This window comes from Thamnophis elegans, chromosome 7 (genome assembly GCF_009769535.1).
Source record: "Thamnophis elegans isolate rThaEle1 chromosome 7, rThaEle1.pri, whole genome shotgun sequence".
NCBI classification, from domain to species: Eukaryota; Metazoa; Chordata; class Lepidosauria; order Squamata; family Colubridae; genus Thamnophis; species Thamnophis elegans.
Window position 1 is genome coordinate 50103090 of NC_045547.1, and position 22676 is coordinate 50125765.

Below are 22676 nucleotides of genomic sequence, written 5' to 3' on the forward strand. Positions count from 1 at the left end.
GAGTGACAGTGATTAGATATTTTATTATTTCAAATCTCCTCAATTTTACTTCATTACACCATGTTGACAAGATTATAATTTAAGTCTCTAAAAAAACTCCAGGTCCAGAGACGGTCTTACAAACCAATATTTTAAATTCTTTGAAGATGAACTTCTTCAGCCACTAAACGATACAATGAACGATATTACACGAAGGAAGAATACCTCAAACCTGGAAAGTAGCCAATATTGCATTGCTACCGAAGGAAGGTAAAAATGTTGCAAAGATAAAGAATTATAGACTAATCTCATTATTAAACAATGACTATAAACTTTTTGCTGCAGTTTTGGTAGAAAGATTAAAGAAGGTTTTTATAGGCATATATATTCATGAAGATCAGCCTGGCTTTCTGCCAGAAAGACAGTTAAGGGACAATGTGAGGACTGTTTTGAATATCATTGAATATTTACAATATTGTAATAAAAAGACAGATAGCTTTAATATTCCTACAGAAGGCCTTTGACAATCTAAATTGGGCTTTTATGTTTAAAGTCCTGGAAGAAATGAACTTTGGAGAGAATTTTATTTATGGGGTTAAAGCGATTTATACCTCATAGCAAGCAAAAATTGTTACTAATGGTGACTTAACCAATTTATGTGAAGTTCAAAAGGGTATGAGACCAGGATGTACCTTGTTTCCCTTGTTGTTTATTTTGGTGTTGAATAGAGATATTAGACAATACGAGTAAATAACAGGCATGAGTATCAAGAAGGGGGTATATAAATTGAGGGCATTTGCTGATGATTTGGTTATATTCCTGCAAGACCCAAAAAATAATACATAATATTTGATGAGAAAACTAAATGATATATTTGAAACCAAATGAGTTTGGAGTTTTACTGGGTTTTAAAATAAACAGAAAACAACAATACTTATCAAGAATATGATCTCTCAGGAATGTGATATATTGACCAGAAAGTCTGGTTTTAGGATTGAGAAAAAGGTGAAATATTTGAGGTCATATTGACAAATACAAACACAAAACTTGTTTCAAAATAACTATGTGCTTCTTTGGAATGATCTCAAAAATGATTTATTAAGATGGGATAAAATGCATTTATCACTATTGGGTAGAATTTCTATAAGATGAATGTCTTACCAAAGATGTTCTTTCTGTTTCACATGTTACCAATACTTGCAATTGATACTCCATTTAAACAATGGCAGATGGACATTTCTAAGTTTATGTGGCAAGGGAAAAAACCAAGAATTAGATATAAACTATTGCAAGATGTTAAGGAAAGAGGGGGGTTGGGTTTCCCAGGTTTAAAACTGTATTTTGACTAAAAGTGGGTGGATCTCCAGAATAAGGGGCTGTTTGATCTAGAAGGTCATGAATTAAGATTTGGATGACACAGTTATTTATGATAGGACAAGGTTAAAGTAAATGTTGATTTCAACAATCATTTTGCTAGACATGCCATTTTAAGAGTTTTGAATAAATATAAAACAAGGGTTCCCCCCCACCCCAAAGATGCCTCTTTAAGTGTCCTCCCAGGAAGCCTTTTTTAGAAAAGAAATGGTGATGAAGTCGAACTGGTGGACATGATAAAATAATATCATTCAATTTTGGTGATCCTACCCTCAAGTCTAAGGAAGAGCTAGAATCAGAAGGACATGTCTGCCACTGGTTTACATATTTACAACTGAAATATTTAAATAAGACAAAAATAATTATGGGTTTGACTTCATTGAAAATGAATTGGAAATTTCACTGTATGGTAGTGATGAATGTATTATTGCTAAGGTCTATAAAATGTTATTGAATGCGAATTTGGAAAGTGAATATGTATATTATTATATAGTTCAGTGGGCAAGGAACTTTCAATATAATATAATGCTTGAACAATGGGAGAATATATGGATGAAAGTTTTAAAATTTACACTAAATTATAATTTAAAAGGAAATTTCTTTAAAATGATGTACCATTGGTATTTAATAACAGACAAGTTATCAAGAATATATAAAGGTATTTCAAATGAATGTTGGCTATGGAAATGTAAAAAAGGGAGTTTTTATCATTTATGGTAGACGTGATAAAACAAGGAAATATTGGAGTAGGATTCATATTCTAATACAGAAAATTCTTAAAGTGAATATAAATATAAAATCAAAAACTTTTCTTTAGTTTAATGGAAAAAGACTTACTGTCAGGTGCTCCTTCATTTAATAATCAAGAAATAACTAACTGCCTTTGTGCTTTAAAACCTCAAAAAACAATATTTATATACCAATGATGGCGAACCTTTTTCTTATGGCATGCCACAATTGTGTGCGTGTGCACTATTGCGCATGCACGCGTGCCTACACCAAATCAATCCTCCCCACCCACTTGTGCATGCAACCTCCCCCCTTGCACATGTACGTACAACCCCTCCCCAGTCTCTGGAGGCTTTCCTCCCTTTTCCCTTTTTCCTGCCATATTTTTCCTACTATTTGCTTTTGTATTCTTGTATTTTAAATTATAAACTAATAAAAATGGAAATGGAAAAAGATTATATATTAATAATGCCAATCAAGACTGAACACTACAAAAACAAATGAAAAGACATTTCAGTCACTTTTAATAATTGTGAAAGATTGGAAATGTCTGATGGTGCTATTGTCAGAACAAAATAAAATTAACGGAGAGCAAACTGTCAAAATAAATAATCAAAAATTCCCAAGTAAGACAAGTTTCAAATAAACTATTATTTTCAGGATTCTTACCCTTTTGAGATGAATTGTTTTTAATGTCACTGCACATTCTGATAAAGCCTATTAAAATAAAACAAAGGGATTTCAATTCAAATATTTGAATATTATAGTGTAAATGTTTGTAATTTATGTTTTAGGGGACTAGTACAAATTATGTGAAAAATGATGTGTTCTACTTTAAAAAATCTAAGCTATTAAACAACCTTATATGTGTTTCTATGGCAGCCATCTGTTTCATCTATTCAGATGGAAATTCTACCATCAGATTATAAAATCTTCCAGATAAAGGGCTGTCTAGGTCTTTGGAGCCATGCTTTGAGGTGGAAATTTAATTTCTATGAATCAGGAATATCATTTTAATATAAAGCCCAATGTTTTTTGAGCAGGGTTTAGTCTACAAAGAAACCCTGGTGAGATCTGGATCCCAAACTTGGCAGTTTGAAATTCAGCAGAAGTGCTTAAGAGTATTTTAATGCTACTAATAGCAGTAGTTGTGAATATACTTCATACACAAAAAATATGGAAACCTAGAATACTTTGAGATAACTCTTTAAGCTTTTGCATTTGGGCAGAATTCAGAGGTCATGAAAATTGACCGCCATATATTCTGGGCAACAAATGTTATTCAAGATTCCTAGTTTTCATTTAACTCCAGGTAAATTACCAATAAATAGCATAGACACATTCAGCAACTTGTCAATAAAATCAGTTGATAGAATACCTACCAATACTGTCTGTGCATCTGCTAAGTCAAATGTTTGTTTCAAAGGTGCTAAGAAACAAGCAGGAACAATATGTTTATAGACAAAGTCAGCAAAACCCACAGGTCCATCTTTGCCTCCTAAAAAAATATGAGTGTTCTTATCAATTCGTTCATCAACTATTTAGTAAATAGGCATGCAATAGTGCATTATTATATTAATCTTCTATCAGCATATTTCAAACACGCTGATTTGAAAGCACATAGTAAACATGCATTCAGTTTAAACCACTAAAATATGAATGGAGGCTTACCCCAAAGTTCCACCAATTTTGAAAGAATAATAAAGCACGTTTTCTGAGCAATAGGATCAGGATAGTCAACTGCTCCTTGGATGATTGTAAACAGTACACGCTCTACATTCTCTGCACCTAGAATCAAGAGAAACAGTATAATTTAGTAATATGTAATTAATTCTTCTGAATCATAAAAAATATTTATAAAGACAGATGTTTTCTACATATAAATGGATGCCAAATTTCCCTCCTTCAACAACATACAAAAATAAATTTAAGAACTGCATCTATATTATTAAATAGTTCAGTTCAATACTGTTCTAAATTATTCACTGTATCATCTAGGACTTGCTTCTCTTTTAATGTTAATCATATTGTGCTTCCAGAATTAAAAATCCTAATTTTCAGCCTTATTCAAATAATAAACTTACATTTTGGGATAATTCTGTTTTGAAAACTGCAGATAAATCTCTTTTATATAAATAGTTATAGGTCATAAATAATATTAATAATATTAAACTGCGGGTGTGCAGAGGCTCAGTGGTTAAGACACTGAGCAACATACAATGAGGTGAGGCCCCATCCTTACCCCGGTTCCTGCCCACTTAGCAGTTTTTTTTTAAAAAAAACTTTTTTAAAATTTTTTTTTAAATATACATCAATATCAATACATGAACAGTGAGGCATCTGGGTATCATTTCTTTGAATACAAGTAGTAGTAATAATAATAATATTATTTGTTATTTAAGTCATACATATATAATTGTAAATGTTATTATACATATTTCTGTTAAAATATAGGCCTTATTTAATTGTTCAACATTTTAATCCCCCATTCTAATAACAATAGCAATATCATTAAGACATATAGTGTCACCATCTTTCACCATCTAATATTTTATCTAACTTTACTTTTAATATATTATATAAAATATGCATAATATTATTCCCCCCATTTCTTGTATTTGCCTCTATTCTAGCTCCTGATAATGCCAATCTTGTGTTACAAAACATTTCCTCTACCCATCATTTCCTGCCTATTTTAATGTCTCAATTCTTATTCAATTTTTTACTTGCCTCCCAAATTCCTCCCCTGGGTCTTCTTCTCTACCTACATCTTTCCTGTTTAACTTTAGTATTTCTTCCATGTCTACTATCTTTCACTGCCAAGCCTCCAGAGGATCTGCCCAATTTTCCATTTTCTTTTCAAAAATATCTTTCTATTTATCCAAAATCATTTTTTGGCCTTTTAGCATATACTTTCCCTGAATTGCTTCACTAATTTTTATTACTTTTTCCTTCTTATCTTCTTATTTTGTTTGCTGATTTGTCCATTCTTTCTTTCCCCTGGTCTCCCTATTATCTCCTCTATTTCCTGGGCTTTTTAATCATTATCCCCTGTGAAGCACTTTCTAGCTCCCCATTTATATTATTCATTAAATCCATTATCTCCCTGTGATTCCTTGTCATAGAATCATAAATGCTTTGGAACATCATCACCAATTCTTTTTGCAACCTGCTTATTTCCCCCTGCTGAAACATCTTGCCTTCTTTTTTGGGTAAGTCTAAATATCACTCATTAGTCTGTCAATGGTCTATCACTGCCCCAAAGCCTCAATTATCTTTGCCTTCACAGAGTCGATCTGGAAAGCATTTACTCAGTCCTGTTATTGCTCCTCCAGGAATACAGTAATATAGTTCTTTATATCCCACAAATAGTCAATTTAGCTCTTTTAGGTAATCCAGGGAAATTTCCAAATGTCTTCTTATGTCTCCTCTATAAATGATTTTCTTTCTTGTTTTCCTTCCCAAAAACTAAGGTGCGTCTTATACTCCAGTGTGTCTTATAGTCCGAAAAATACGGTATATATTCACACATACATGTATAGTTTTTAAATATTCTTTCCCCCTCACTCTTTCCTTTCTGCATGTTAACACATAAAAATAACAACCTCTAAAGACTATTTAGAAAAGCTGTTGTATAGAAAAAATAATAATTTGCAATCTAGCAATACAAATACCATAAATGTAAATACATTTATTTTGAGGAAGTTGTCATTCATAAACTGTGCCTCCTAACAAAGAAAATTGATGACAAGAGCATTCCCCATCCCCAGTTTTCTAATTTTATTACAATTAAAGTATCTGTTTGAAAATGAACTCTTATCTTACCCTGATTTGCTATGACTTCACTCATTCCACTGCCAGTGACTGTTTGTAGGAAGGCAAAGTAACTCCTTCGCAGCATTTGCTTTTCTAAAGCAGCAGATTGGTCATTATCTTCAGCAGGTTGGTGCAATACTTCAAAAATAGCATGCAGTAATGGCATAAACATTTGCTGGAGAAATGGGGAGACCTGGGTCTATATATATATGAAAAATATGGCTAATTTAAGTTTATGATGAGCAAATACATTACAATAACAAAAATGGAAAAAGTTATTAAAACAGAATCTGTCACTGCTCCATAAAATTAAGTTCAGCTGTAACTTTATGGCTTATATTAACTTTGTACTCTTCAGTCATTTCCTATTTATGAGTTAACAGTTTATTATTATAATCAAGCAAAGCTGGAAACACTGTGATTTCCAGGACATCCTGGACACTAACATAATGGTTCACAGTGGGTTTCAGTCTTCAAGTCTTCAATGTGGAAGCATTGCAAGATACTCATGAAATTTACTAATTGTTTCTCATCTAGTCACAACAGCAAGAAATGGTGGATTCAGAATAGACGTTTTGTATTTTGATAATATATGAAGGTCAGGTGCCATATGTGCCATGCATTCTAACTGGCAATTTTTCTTTTAGGATTATTATTATATGAAAAGGAGTTTTTGTAACTAGCTGTAACCAACATAATAGCCATTTTTAAAAATGGGTTTTCCTCAGAGCAACTATTTTATTAAATTTGAAATGATCAGTAGATACAAAAAGGCTGCAACATTTAAGATAGACTCTTACCTTAAACTTTGCTGTGATCTGGTTTATGAGGGGAATAAATTCTTGAAGATCTTTTGCTTCACAATCCTTGAGCATATGTTCAGAGGCTGAAGGAATGAATGGGAGAACTTCTTCCTCTAAACAAATAATCATTCGGTGAAGAAAGGTTCGTACACCACTTCTAAGAACTTCCTTCTGCAAGGGGCAGCTAAGAGCTGGTAGAAATGTTTGTAAGCAGTCCAGATACACTTCTGAGCATCCACATTGTTTGACTGTCTGCTTGTTGCTGAAAGCTTTGCTAGTACGGCTATGCAAATAAAAAAATATATATTACACTATGATTTTGGTATGCCATATAAAATAGTTTTCTAGGATGAGTTATTTGAAATGATAATTTGGATTCTCCTCCCCTTTACCTCAATGATTTATTTCATATACAGTAGCAGCAAAGAGGTACTCAGCTTGGTTCAGGACAATATAAATTTCTCTGAACAAGATGTACTAAAATTTCATTGAATTCAGAATATCTGAACAATTATAGCCTTATTTTATTATAATTATAGCCAATAAACTCTTTATCATTATAATTATAGCCAACATAGACTTTCTGGGCAAGAAGTGTAAGTGTGCGATGGCTGTTTAGAACCAGATACTTCTGGGGGAAATAGGTTTCCTAGTTCCATTTCAGCTGGGTTTGAGCACAGCCATGTTAACCCAATAGATGATTTTTATCAATTTCCAATTTTCCAATTTAATAAAATTTGTATGCCGCCCACTCCCTAGGAACTCTGGGCGGCTTACAGACAGATAAAAAATATTTAAAATTTAAAAATAAAGGTACATAATTAAAATTCCATCAGAAAACTGATGGAGGACAGTAGCCTTCTTAATTCTCCTGGACTACTCAGTGGCTTTCACTAGCATCTATCATAATATCTTTTTGCAGAGGTTGTCCAAGCTAAGTGTAGGTAGAACACCTTGAAGGGAAGAGCTGAAGTAATAATTAACTAAATGTAAAAAGAAGTCTAGTTCTAACTAGATATTTTTATGATGACAACTACACTGCTTTTAAATATAATTCAAACAGGCTCCACAAATCCTACCTTGCAAAGCCTACAGCATGATTTAGGCAATCAGCTAATGCCATCTGCCTGTCTTCATCTTGTGACATCACAAGCTTTTCTAGCAGCACTTTGAATCTCTCCATTAGAGGAGTCAAGAGGTTCCTCATTAAAGACTGCTTACGTTCTGTAGAGTATTCACTGTTCACAATTAATACTCCTGCAGTCTCATAAATAAAGAGTTGATCATCACTGGTTAATAAAGCCTGGTAGCCATTCTCCTGGAACCAAGAAAAAAGAAGAGTGTTCTGTTCAACATTAAACATTTTCTCCTAGAATTAGTGTAATTTTCTAATTATTCTGCTTGCCGAGTTCTACAGTCTCCCCAAGTTTTATAACAAAATCCCAAACCAATCTAAATTGCACAGAACATCCTAAATCATCTTGCCCCAAATGCTGTATGATTGTTAACCTGTGTAGCTATGCTTTCTTTAAAAACACCCCCTTCCAACTGCATGTTCTAATTATAGTAACTTAATTATATAAATATTACATTTCAATACTCTATTGATGTATTATGGATTGAGGCTATAATCCTGTAAAATTGAGATCAGTTTTAGTGTATCTCAATACTTTCATATATCACTGCTACTCATTGAGCTAGATTGGCATGGGACCAGGCCATTTGTTTCCTATCTCCATTAATTCTGCCTGCTCCATCAAATGTAGTAGGGATCTTCCCCATCAAAGAATGCCATCTTTGTGCCTTTTTTCTTTGGGGATTAACCAGGGTGTCATTGTTATGTGGTATTGTGGTGCATTTAATTTTTATATGTCATCCATAATCACTGCTATTAGAAACTAAATAAAGAAATCTTGATACAATAAGTTTAAAATGGACATTTGACAATTCTTGCTTAAGTGACCTTGAGCCAGTCCTTAGGAAGAATGCAGGAACAAATCACTTCTGAAAATCGTACCAAGAAAACTGCAGAGATTTGTCCAGACAGTCATCAGAAATCAACACTGACTCAAAGTCATACATGTGCACACACAGAGAGACATAGATATTTATAGAAATACCATTCACCATTACCTTCTACATCTTTTTGTCCTTGCAAATCATACTTGGTTTCACCCTGACCTGCTTCAAATATTGCTTTTTGTTCTTTAAACTTCTCCCAATCTTCCTGAGAATCTTACCAATTTCATTCATCTACATCGTCCTTGATCTTACCCTCTTGACCCATTTTCTATTTATTCATCTGATTTATAGGGCAACCCACCTCACAATACTAACTTTTTATATGTTTCTTTTGCAGTTTGATTCTTGTTAATTCACTGTATATAAACACCTGAAAATACTGTTTTTATACTAGATGTGCATATCTTCATTCAGAACTATGTATTCTTGTTTTATCAAGAAACATTTCTACCACATTCAATTTACTTTTATGTTTCTCTGACATACCCAATTTTTACTGGCATGTAATACCATAGGCAGAAGGATATACTTATACACAATCATTTTTCAACAATGAAAAATCATTCAACAAATAATCATTATTTCAACAATCATTCAGAACAGACTATCAAGCAATTTTATGACATTTTTAAATATTAAAAATTCTCCATCAATTTTCCCATTTAATTAATATTCTACCCAAATATTCAAATTCATATACTTCTTCTATTTTTTCCATTGATGTATAACCTGAACCCAGTCTTAACAGTACACATGCACTTGCAACCCCAACCAACACATCTCTACGGTCACCATAATCATTCTTCATACATTTCTCTATAAATATATTAAGCAAGGAAAACATCACACACCCTTGCCTTCTGCTGGTTAGTGTTGAACCATTTGCTAAGTATTGCATCTATTTTCAAACAAACATTTTTCCCTATAAACTGTTCTTATAATCAACAACAGACCTTTAAACTACATACCTATACAAATCTCCCTACTGTTCAACTCTGTGCACTTTCAACTTTTTTAAATCAGAAATTACAACAACATGGAATCTATCACATAGGTAAATTTCTCCATGACCTACTCAAGTTAAACAATGTAAAGAAACGATGTCTATGATGTTTCTGCCTTCTATTTGCTATCTTTCTCTTTTTGTGCAAGGGAATATCAGCATTCTCCCAACTATCAAGGCAGAGTTTTCAGAGTTATTAAACCAGTCGCCAAATTATTGTATAAATAAACCTCATTCCTATTTTAGCATTTCTTATATTTTACTCTCTAGCGATTACTTGAAGGAGTCATTTAGTGTTTTTAAGAATCGGGAAGATAAAATGTGCTACTCCAGCAAAGTCAAGACAATCTCCAGTTATTTTCATCTTCTTACTTTTATCTTAAAACAGACTAAACTAAGATACCAACTGAACTTGTGAGTATCTTCTATTTTTATAAAACATAAGTAAAAATTTAAGCCTGGATCCAGGACCATCAGGCTCACTTCAGATGAAGTACAGACCTGACATATTCTATGATAATTGAAAGAACAAATCAAACATATCATATGTGGCTAATCTGAGATAATGTTCTTACCTCATGAACTTATAAATCAATATGTATATATTAGAAGCCAACATGAAAACAGAGTTTAAGGTACTTGGCTTGAGGGAGGGAGATCCAGTTTCAAGTCCATTCTTATTTACAGAGTTCATCAGATGATTACAAGACAACCACATTCTCTTAGTTCAACCAATAGGCTATATTATGGAGATAATACAAGGGGAGATCTGCCACCTTGAGTTTTCAGAGAAAAGATCCATTGTAGTTCATAAATTCCTTTAACTATCTCCAACTCTTTAAGAGGCAACTCAGTAAACGAAGCTCTCCCTCCCTCCTTCAGCAGTCCACAAGTCTGTAGTCTTCATTAAAGGTAATACAAAATACTCACAGGTGGAGAAAGCTCTAGCAGGTCTTGTATTCTGTTCAATACATCTTCAATAAAAGGGTTCATTTGTTTACTAAAGGATAAGAATGTAAACCATATTACACACTTACAAATATGTTAAATAGCTCCAATATTAAAATTCAACAATATCACATTCAATTGTCATTAATATGGAGATAAGAAAATCATGGTTTATAATTATACCACTACAGTATGCATAGATTTCAAAATAATTTATAGTTGAAGAGAAAGATAAATTATAAATTAATGATTTTGATCTTTGGAGGTAAAAATGAAATTAAAATGAATTTAAAATTAAGAAATGCTTCTATTATTTGGGCTGGAGAAACATCCTTTTGAGTGTATTTAAGTCTCCTTTATGTAACAAACCCATCATATTCTATTCAGAATATTCATTTTTATTAAATGACTTAATTGTCATTAAACTTACTTGAGGGATTTGACAAATCTGGAAAAAAGGTATGCTGTTCTGCTTCGTACTTTTGGATTAGTATGGCGAAGACCTCTGTGATCCAAGAATGCTATCTGCAATTAAAAGGGAACAATTAAGCCATTTGAATTTCTAACAAACCAAAAGAGGCAAATTGATTAGTAAAATAATATTGAATATTATTATTAATTTTCAATATTATTCAATATTATTTTAAAGAGATACAATATTATGGACAATTTCATAAATAAAAAGCTACCTACCACGTTTTCCCAAAAATAAGACAGGGTTTTATTTTCTTTTGCCCCACGAAATATGGCCTTGGGCTTATTATAGGGGGAGGGCTTATTGTTTTGGGATTGCCAGGCAGCTGCTCCCTTGCAAACTGGCTCCTGAAGAGCCGGGCATAGCCTCAGGGGCGAAGCAGCCATGAGATGACCATGCTCACGAGCAACCACCCAGCAAACTCCCTCTCCAGCCGGGCAGAGCGCCATTCACTGACCTAGGGGGTATCCCTAAGGTGCCAAGGCACATGGCGCTCTGCCCACTCCCCAGCTCCTGTGGCTTGGCACATTTGGGATACCCCCTAGGTCAGTGCATGGAGCTCTGCCTAGCTGGAGAGGGGGGTTGCGCGAGCGCTTGTTCCGCCCCCCGCCGCGCTCCGAGCATAACTTCTTTTCTGGCTTCCAAACTCCAAAACTCGGCTGCCGAGTCTTCCAGCAGCAGCCACTCTAGGAGTGCGCTCTATTGTTCTGGGCCAGCTGCCGGACAGAGAGTCTTCCGGACAGAGTCTTCCAGCACTCCTAGTACGGCCGCTGCTGGAAGACTTGGGAGCCATTTTGGAGTTTGGAAGCCGGAGAAGTTATGCTCGGAGCGCGGTGGGGGAGGAACAGGCGCTTGCGCAACCCCCTTCTCCAGCCAGGCAGAGCTCCATGCACTGACCTAGGGGGTATCCCGAATGTGCCAAGCCGCGGGAGCTGGGGAGTGGGCACAGCGGCATGTGCCTTGGCGCCTTAGGGATACCCCCTAGGTCAGTGAATGGCGCTCTGCCCAGCTGGAGAGGGGGTTTGACGGGCGGCTGCTCGTGAGTGTGGTCACCTCATGGTTGCTTCACCCCTGAGGCTATGCCCGGCTCTTCGGGAGCCAGTTCGCAGGGGAGCAGTCACCCGGCAACTCCACCCTCCGGCCAGGCAGAACACCACTCCCCAACCTAGCAGTATCCCAAAGGCACCAAGCAACATGAGCGCCTTCCCCCCCCCAGCTGCCGCAGCTTGGTGCCTTCAGGATACCGCTAGGTTGGTGAGTGGTGCTTTGCCTGGCCGGAGGGAGGGGTTGTCCAGGGGGCTTATTTTGGGGGTGGGCTTATATTTTTGCCCACACAAAAATGTGGCCATGCGTTAGTTTCAGAACAGGTCATATTTTCGGGGAAGCACGGTAGTATGAACTTACTAAAACATTCGGAATGTGCTGAGGTTCCAGAGAGAAAAATTTTTCATATCTAACCACAGTCTCAAAGAATTCCAGAGTTACTGATGTGTGCTGGTAGGTGCTAATACCTGATGTAACCAACTAAAGAGAAAAGGAAAAGAGAAAAATGACTGAGTCAATTTTGTTGAAATAAAAATTGTAACAAATTACACTGATTTTGATTCACACTTACAGTCCGCATCATATCTTGCAGAGCACCAGCTTTTGTATCACCTGTAAAGTGAATGCTATGAGATACTGGAAGAGCTTCAGCTAACATGTATAACAATCTTATTGCTACTTCTACTTCCATAAATGGTTTGGTTTGCCAATTCCTAAAAGAAAAAATAGATAGAAAACAAATTTACAAAATCTAAAATTATTTTATGAATAATTTATTAGAATTCAGCTGAATTAAATATACCTATAAAAACATCAATGTTTCATCAACAAATAAATTAAGCATTAACAATTAATTTCTGGGATTATCAACGACATTAGCCTTCTCCAAACCTCTCTTTTATCTTTTGGATAAACTTTCTCCAAGTCACTAGTCGTTGCTTATGGTGATAATGGATTATAAAATTTGAAATTTAATTGATTAATTTGGTATAAACTCTATATATTTTTACTATAGTATACACTACAGAATATGAACCCTAAAAGAGGGAAGATTATTCAAGTATTTTTCTTGTGAACAAGAAGAAACTTAATTTGGCATTATATTATAATGAAATAAATTCTTCCTAATTGTTATATTCAATCCTCTTTCCCCCACATTAAAATTCTGTGCTTGTTTTTTAAATTATCAAGTGTTTTTGAAGATGATACCACTTACTGTATTTTTCGGAGTATAAGACGTAGCAGAGTATAAGGCGCACCAAGATTTTGAAGAGGTAAATTTTTTAAAAAGTTTTTTCCCTCCCCTGCTCCAGGAGCATTTTACAGGTATCCCAAACCATCTGCATGCCTCGTTTTTTGTGAAAAATAGGACATGCAGAGAGTTTGGGAGGCCTGCAAAGTGCTTCTGGGGGCCAGGGAGGGTAAAAATGTGACGTGTGGGGGCTTGATCTTTTTAAAGAATAAGGCTTTTATCAATCTCAAATCCACTTTTCTCTACCTCTCCCATGGCAGGGAAGGACTAAAAATCTCTCTCCGTGCTTTATTTTTTTACCGCTTTCCTCGGACTGGTGGTGACGGTGAGCCGCTTGGCCCAAGGAGCAGTAGTCGGCTCGCTTCTTTTCTTCAGCGAGGAGGGAAAGACATGCGGGGGCTGCTGAATGGCTGTTGCTGGGCTTGACTGGGAATGGCCCATTGGATGAAGAGGGGTGGGAATCCCTTCCATTTGGATTAATGGTTCCTCGCGGTGGCGCGTGTGCAGCAAAAGGGAAGCATAAAGGAAACAAGGCTGCCTTGTCACACACATACCCAAATCCGCCTGGATCACTCATGTAGCAAAGAGATACGGTAGCTGGGCTTAATAGCAGCAAGTAGCAATAAGTACTGCATGACAGATCCAGAGGGATTACCGTATCTCTTTGCTGCATGACAGATCCGGGCAGATTGGGGTGGGGAGGTGCCGCAAGGGAAGAGGATCTCCTCTGCACAAAGGCTTTTCTGCACAATCTCCTCTGCACAAAGGCTTTTCTCAGGACACTAGATCTCCACTTTGTCTCCGGAAAAAGCTATTGTCATAGTTTTTTGGAGGGCAGTTCCAGGCTGCAGGGATCTCCTGGCACCTGAAACGCTCTTTTTCGTCCCCAATTGCAAAAATGGGGCTTGTATTCCTCCTGGCCAGATCCATCTCCCGGGCTAGGAGCAGAAGCTGACGACTGGGTTGTCTGGAGAAGTGGGAGTCCGAGCAGTGAGCCACCTTGTCTTATGCCTCGCCTCCTGTGCAGTGCCCGCTTCCCCTTCCCCTTCCCCTTCTCCAGACGACCCAGGCGGCTACATTCAGAGTATAAGTTGCATCCAGATTTTCACCCTCTCTTTGGGGAGAAAAAGGTGCGTCTTATACTCCAAAGAATATTGTAATTCTTTCCAATTTACTGTCAGACCTGCAAGTCATCTTTTCTTTTTAGGCTTCAGGCCTGCCACATTTTCCACTGTGGGAAAATGGGAGGGGAGATTATACGGAGTTGGGTGATGTGTAGCCTTCACAACATTCTTCTTAGAAAGTCAAGGCTGCTTTTGTCTCTGCACCTGGCTGGATGTGGATGGGAGGAATCTGTCTTCGTGGCAGTGAAAGATTGGACCATGTGATGGACTTGTGGGTGTTGGGGCAGGATCTTGAACTTTCAACTGGGTGGGAAAACCTGGAAGCTTTCAGATTTGGGTTTTCCCAGGTGTGCCAACATGACATCTCTAATAAATTGGAACGTTGAGGAAATACAAGCCTCAGAATTTTATTTCATTGGGGTGTTTTTTGGAACCCTGACATTTACTAGAAAGCACTTCTTTTTCTTTCTTCCAGGAGAACACAATGGAGACACAGTGGGAGAAAGGTATTGCCTTTAACGTGTTTTTTTCCGCTCAGGTTAATGAACCCAATAAACTTGCAAATGTATTAACAATTAACAAAGGATCTATATAGCAAAAAACCCTATGAAATCCCTATCTACATCATAGTTCCAGTAATCAGATTTTGGCTACTAAAATGTAGTCATTATGAATCAACCAACTGGAAAACAGGTCTTAAGTATCAATGGAAATTGTCACTAAAAAGAAAGAAGCATTTACATAATTACTAGAAATGAAAATATCAGAAATTCATTTGGAACTTACTGCAATGTAGTGTTAAAAACTCTGCGAACAGAAACTAATAGTAATTCAGGTGAGACTTGTGCAAGTCTATCCAACAACAGTTTTAGCTGTTTCCGATATTCTACAAACATGGCTTCATCTTCACCCTGTCAACATAGATAGTATGAACAGATTAGCTCCATAATATACTAATTTACATTTGGATATTACAAGGCATTTCTTGCTAGATGATTAACAACATTAATAGATCCATCATCCTTGTTGCCTGCAATCTTATTATCCGTGAAAGTAGTCCTGCTAGATTGCAACCTCATAAATGCGTTTATTATCATCATTCACTCTTACTACCTTTTGTCTCACTCTTGATTCCTGATGACTAGGTGGGCAAGTCCACATACTTTTATTGACCACATTTTTAGACGTGATTTGTTCTTGCCTTACGCTAAGGAAGGAAAGAACTCCTGGTTTCCTGCCTGGTACCTTTAACCACTACACCAAAATGACTGTTGTTCCTGTTCCTTTTAAAGTAGGAACAGGAACTTGACCTCTTGTGCCGTGAAGGCGAATGGAGTGGTGGGTGTAAAATAGAAGAAGAAAAGAACCCAAAGGATCAAATACTTCTCATTTCTAAAAAAACACCTATGAAAATTATTTAAAAGTTTGTTTTAGATCACAATGTTAAAATAAATAATTATCTACATTAAAGTTGTTTCCACATTTATGAGAAACTTACTAATGAAAAAGTCATAGTTTTCAAGACTACTTACAAGCATATATCAATCTAACTTTCCAAAAAAAGCTTTATATATTATAGCTTCTAATTCCTGTTATTAGTCTTTATAAACATTTGAGCTTAACAATATCCTGAAATTCTGAAAAATGTCAGTGATAAAACTGTTTTATTAGTTTATAATATAACATTCTACAAAGAGAATACAAAAGTAAATATTAGGGAAATTACGGAAGGACAAAGGGAAGTGAATAGTGGGGGAAAGGAAGAGGGGAAGGCATTGACTTCTGACTCCTTTGGTGCAGTTGAATAAGGCATTAAGATCTACTCTCAACTTTTTACTTTTTCATAATAATAGAAACTAGCCATTTCGGTAACAACAAAACTGTATACAATGCAGTACTGACAGTTTTGCCCGTCAGTGGAAACATACAATATAAACTGTTTAGCCGTATTCATTATTCTTGGTCAACTGTTACATTCTTCAGAATCATATGACAACATTGGGGCACTGTTTTGCAATGGTCATTATCCTTCTTGCTGAAATATTCAGTCTATTTTGGACAGGTCTACAACGCTTTGAAGAATGCTCCTTCATTCTCAGCTCTCTGGAATGACACTGGGAAAGACTGGGAAAGAGCACTAATGAGTCCACTGTGAACCTACAATGTGGCTATATTTTATTTTGCAGCAGTGCAGCACAAGTTATAATGGGGTATCTAAAAAGTATTCAGATTAGTCCAAAACTATGATTTCTGGAGCTAGACAGCTAACTGGAATAAGAAACAGGTAGCACAAAAACTGAAATTGTCAATGAATTATTTAAAGGTGACTGCTAACCTCATTTTCAAAGTTGTATTCTTCATCATATGTTAATTTTTTCATTACTGCCAGCATGATTGCCTAGAAAGATAAATCAGTGATAAAATTATCATCTAATATAAGCTTCTATTTATTAAAATAATAAAAGCATGAGAAAGATTCAATAGAAATAATGCAGAGCAGAAGTAATTAAATATTGTTAAAGCAATCTGTATGTCCACTGTTTTATACTATACCCATGATGGTGAACCTATGGCACATGTTCCAGAGGTGGGACACAGCACCCACTCTGATGGCACGCAAACCGTCGCCCCAGTTCAGCTCTGCCATGCATGCGTGGGAGGGGAGCTTGGAGGGGGCTGTGTGTACATGCGTGGGGGGCATGCATGCGGGAGGGCGCAACCATGCACAGGGTCAGATAGTATGCAGGGGGTGCACCCACGCGCATTGCATTTTTGGGTTTGGGCATGCTTTGGACACTCGGCCAGAAAAGGTTAGCCATCACTATTATACCATTATAAATGCAAGAAAAAAATAGTAATTTTAAGTGCAAGACATTCAGCTGCATAGAACTTAAAATAAACCCTGTTTAGCATTTGATTTATATATTTTTACTGAGCTGGTTTGGACATCAGAATAAATAATAATTTTTTTGAGAATAAACTTATCTTCCCTCCCCCCCCTGACCATTCTCTTCTATGTTACCCTCTCTCTCTCAACAAATAAACTTCCTCTTCTCCTCTCATAATGCTAAAAACTATGACTTGAAGGGTCCCCCCCCCCAATTAATCATTGTGTTCAACTGGTGATGGAAGGACAGTGAAAGAAAATACCAGAGGTGGGTTGCTACCAGTTCGCACCGGTTCGGATGAACCGGTAGTGGAAATTGGGACTGGGTCGCCAAACTGGGAGGGACGACAGGCTAGCCCAGCACCCGTACCAGTTCCCGATTGCCCATGCCATTGCTGGCATGTTTTTTAGTCATTTTATAATGTTTTGCGCATGCACAGAACAATTTATAGGCAACTGAGCATGTATAAGCAATGTGCAGCGTTCACACGAAGCGAACCAACAGTAACACCGGCAGCAACTCACCCCTGGAAAACATTACTTTTATTATATTATTAAAATGGCATGCAGCTGCATTTTGGGGAGGGGGTCCTCCTCTAAATTAAAAAAAAACATAATAATTTCATGACTTGTTAGTAAAAAAAGTTATTATCTGATAAGAATTTAAATAAATTTGGGGATTATTTAGTTTTTGAATTTACAATTTTAATGTTAAAATATGTTTGCTTTATTACAGATCTGAAATGGCTTCCCATGGCAGTTTTATTGACTAGAAAAACAAAAAGCTTCAAAAAGGTTTTTCATTATTCTTACCTCTACGTTAGCTTTTTGTTGTTCTGAAAGCACAGGGAGCTACAAAATAAAAGAAACAAAGCCTAGTTTTGAAATGTCTCAAACAATGTACACATATTAATGCTGAAAAAGTTGAGGGAAAAATTGACTTTTGAGAATGCAAAATTTCATAAATTTACCTGTTTCAATATGTGCAGATAATCATAACAGAAACCTATTATATTTGAAGATATATCATCATCTTCATGAATCAAAAGCTGTAGCATTAGAGCCACTTTTGCTTCAATTGCTTGTAGACTATCTTGAGCATTTTTCAAATCTCCAATCTTCACAAGTTTAGACCAGCTAGCTATCAATGCCTGCCCCATTCCATTTATCAGTTTAGAAAATCTAGCTAGAAAGTCTACATCTTCTTCCTGTAAAGGTTAAACATTCATTAAATATTTTTAAAGAAAAATGAACAATTTGAGACACAGATTATATCCATGTAAAAATTAAAATATGCCTGATGGATTCTGTTATAGTAGATTACTAGGGATCAAAATGATCACTTAGACAGCAATATTGGTTGCACTTACTAGATGAAATGGCAATAAATAAAATCTGTTAGCATTGTTATTCTTATTTTCCCAAAGACCACTTGCAAAAATTGAGTTTTATGATGATGGCTATGGTAAATCTATGGATTTACAGTATCCCAATTCTTTTACACATGAATACTTTTCACACACACACAATGTCAGCATGTGAAAATGCAAAAAGTTAAATACCCCACCCCACCCAAATCTATTCAGCTGACAATCTTATAAAATTATACAATGTGGAGAAATTACAGACAGAGTATTACACACTGAAGCTGGATAATGGGAGCCTTACCACAGATGAAAAGAAATGCTTTATCACATAAGCACAGTTAAACTACTGCAGTTTACAGCAAACAACACAAATGACTTTTACAAGTACTGAAGACACAAACAGTCATACAAATTATAGTAATGTAACATTTCTCTCACTAAAAATAACTAACCTGATCAACTATAAATAGGCCAGCAGACTGCAAAACTTGACACAAAGTTTCTACCAACTTAGTTTTATCAATTGGATCCATTCCCTTATTTACAATTTCAAACAAGCAGTCACATGCTTCCTCTCGTAAAACTTCTATGGACATGTGACCTAGCAGCATATTTATAAACCTTTAAAAAAAAGACAAAAAATTTGCTTTCTGGGTAAAAACAAATTGATAGTAAATTTTACTTTATCAGCCTTATATTCTTATATTCTTGTATAAGAAATACAAAAGCTGTGTGTATTAGTGTAAGTGAAACCACATTTTAACAATCCTCATTTACCAGATTCATATATACATCAACAAGTCCATTGTACTGAGATAGTCTGGATAAGGTAGTTAAATTTACATTACTTCTACTTTAACTTTGCATCTGTGTCAATTTATGCTATCTGTATAATAACATGCAAATAACATAAAATGGTATAATTATACTGTTGTAAATCGCCACAATGAGATACTGGTATATTTAACAGATATTCAGAAATAATAGACAATCTCCTCAAAAATAGCTCTTTAAAATTAGGTTTCACTGCAAGCTGTTTCACTGTTAGCTAGTTAGCTAGCAATTATTTTAAAATGGCTAATTTTCCAAACAATTACAAAAAAAACTTTTTAAAAAAATGGTTACCCTAAAATTTCACTAGTTTTATTACCCAGTAAGTTCATTAGTGAATTTTGAATCAATAAGAGCATTACCTTTCATTTGCAATTAGACTCAAATCTATCCAAGAGACATATGCTCCAACTACTTCAAGGCACTGACATGTCAATTCTGAATTTGTATATTGATATGTTTGCAAGATTTGATACCATGATTCAACCAAACTTGGAATGCATTGCTCCCTCATAGTATCCTTTAGTAGAGTATTTCTGCGAGCCTCCTATGAATATAAGGATGTTAGTCTTCAAAAGTAAAAACTGAGATACCTATTTCTGTTCTTTGAAAATTGAAAAAGTTGGGAAAGTTAATAGTAGCAGTAATCTAATATTCATCATAAAATGCAACTCTATGGTTGATGTTTCTTCATCACTACTCTGTAATTTCAAATGTGTAATATTTCAAACTTTGTATGACATGCTGCTTAAATGTTAAAAAAAAATCACATATTAGGGATGAAATGCATTTTTTAAAAAATTCTAAGAGTAGTCTCTGCATATAAAAGAGAGGAAGTCTAAAACTCCCTTCTTGGGGGCATCATGCCAAACGCATAGGCTTGAGTCAATCTCCCAATGTGACCTTACCCAAAAGCAGCATTGCTGGGATAGATGATCAAGGAGCTGTAATATTGATTGGTTAACTGTAATCACAGTCTCAACAATCTTTACATTCCTTCTCCACCATGCTCTATGGTTTTTCGTATCTCTCACTTTTTTTTAATTGCCTGTCCTGCTTGCAGTTGGGTTTTTTTTATAATCTTCCTTAACTCATGCCTCCATTTTTCATGAATCTCTCTCTCCCTGCCTTGCTTTCCTCTGCTTTCTCATGCCTTCTGCCTTTTAATTCTCTGACACATTTCATCACCCTGTGCTTACCAATCTTTTTTTTCTTGCTGCTGCAGTCTATACATCTCTATACGTTATTTTTGTCCTACTGTCACTATATATGTATGCATTACCTTCTACTTTAGAGCATGTGAGTAGGAGTATCCATCTATGTATTATGTTATGCTTGAATGTTGCAGTCTGCATTTGGTGAATCTAAGTGAATTAGTTTGTCTTTCTGTTTCTTCTCTTGTATGCCCTTTTTATGTATACTTTTTACTTTATTTACTGTGTATATTTTTGTTTCTGGTTGGGGTGTGTGTTTACATTTTAGTACATGTGACAATGTATTTGTAGTTCTATATGGCTGAATTGCAGAATGTTTAAATTTTTGCCTGCGTCATTTCTTTTTTACTATTTACTCTAATTGGTTTTTATGCTGCCTTAATCATTTACCTAACATTAGACAATTTACATATTAAAAACCATATAATTTCTATGTAATAATGAGTATTATTGTCAATATATGTCAGATATCACTCATCAGGTACAATTGTAAGAAGTAACTTTAAATGGACTGAGGATCTCTTGTGTTTTTCCCTATAGAATTATTATAGCAGATGCAATTTATGGAGGCTGAAATGATTCATAACTGCATTAGGCAAAATTTCATCAGAGATATTTTTAACAAATGACTTTAAAAGCTAAATATTCTTTTCTACCCATTGTTAACCTGAAAGCCAATGTGAACTGTGAATGTAGGAACCCTGGTTTTTAAATCCGTAATGACCTGAACAACAGAACCAAGCCTTAACAGCTTCTGTGGTTCAACATATAAAACATTTTTTCAGTTTTCTTTATTTTTAAAGTAGAAATTAAAACATTTTCTATAATCTAAAATTTAACAAGTCCTTCTATTATACATATGATGGTGAGCTCATATTGTATCACAAGCTCTATTGCAGTTTCTCCCAACCTAATATTTTGCAAGTGTGTCAGGATTTAAATTTCTTGAGTTCCCCAGCTAGCACAAAAATTCTGAAAACATTCCAGTACATCTGGATGGTACCAGGTTGAAAAAGACATTTCTACAGTTTCTAAATATGCCTTAAGACATGGCTTCTAAACTTGTCTTGTTTAACAAAACAGTTGATTATGAAACTGTCACCAAAAATGAACTTATTATGTGAAGATTGTTATATAACCCTTAAATCAATGGGCACATTTATTTTATTAAAAAGGAACTTACCTCTGAGGTATGAACAACATCCCTATCTACAAGTTCAGCATCAACTGCCATAAGAATTCTGAGATAAAGGTCCACACCTCGAGGATTCAGGCCTACCACAGACAGAATATCAAAGAAAAACTTGGGCCATTTTGTAAGATATTCTGTAACAAACAGCAAAGCAAAGACCTGAGCTGCTTTGTTTCGTATAAATGTCTTCTCTGACTGAGAATTCATCATCTGGAAAAAAATGAATTTTTATCATTTTTCAAGATATAATCATATATGAAATAAGCGGTTATACGTATTTTTAAAGATAAAGTAATCTATTTGGAAAATTATTGAAACACACGGTAAATAATAATAAATTATATGAGAAAAACATACCTGTGCCTGTAGCCATGTTACTAGTGTTTCCCTAATTAGCTGTTGCTGTAGTTCAGTTAGTTGAGAATACCTGAAACAGAACATTAATATTAAAATACTTACAAACATTTCAGAGAAACATTCCTGCAGAATCTTCCAGTATTCTGATGGCTACATAAGCTTTTGGGTTTTTAAATACAACTGCTATGGATAGGAATCTTTGCATTAGAAGATTACACAGGAGTTAAATATGTAAAATAAAATACATAAACAGAAACAA

The 22676-nt window shown here is 35.3% G+C and overlaps 1 protein-coding gene and 1 long non-coding RNA gene across 7 annotated transcripts in view; one reads left to right on the forward strand and one right to left on the reverse strand.

Moving 5' to 3' along the window:
* Positions 1-18260, forward strand: LOC116511129. The gene is made up of 3 exons (XR_004255723.1): positions 1-249; positions 15045-15075; positions 18193-18260. It is a non-coding gene; the product is annotated as an uncharacterized LOC116511129 (long non-coding RNA).
* The window catches only part of XPOT (exportin for tRNA), a 35163-nt gene that overhangs the window by 3206 nt on the left and 9281 nt on the right, over positions 1-22676 (reverse strand). For all 6 annotated transcript variants that reach the window (XM_032220949.1, XM_032220950.1, XM_032220948.1 and 3 more), the window contains 18 exons: positions 22418-22487; positions 22052-22270; positions 20017-20201; positions 19276-19444; positions 18428-18664; positions 18270-18308; positions 16905-16967; positions 15356-15480; positions 12765-12906; positions 12554-12673; positions 11105-11199; positions 10657-10726; positions 7781-8019; positions 6699-6984; positions 5908-6097; positions 3754-3870; positions 3465-3580; positions 2752-2799 (listed from right to left, as the gene is read on the reverse strand). In XM_032220949.1, coding sequence (XP_032076840.1) covers positions 2752-2799; positions 3465-3580; positions 3754-3870; positions 5908-6097; positions 6699-6984; positions 7781-8019; positions 10657-10726; positions 11105-11199; positions 12554-12673; positions 12765-12906; positions 15356-15480; positions 16905-16967; positions 18270-18308; positions 18428-18664; positions 19276-19444; positions 20017-20201; positions 22052-22270; positions 22418-22487 — 2530 coding nt within the window. The remainder of the gene's footprint in view (positions 1-2751; positions 2800-3464; positions 3581-3753; positions 3871-5907; positions 6098-6698; positions 6985-7780; positions 8020-10656; positions 10727-11104; positions 11200-12553; positions 12674-12764; positions 12907-15355; positions 15481-16904; positions 16968-18269; positions 18309-18427; positions 18665-19275; positions 19445-20016; positions 20202-22051; positions 22271-22417; positions 22488-22676) is intronic.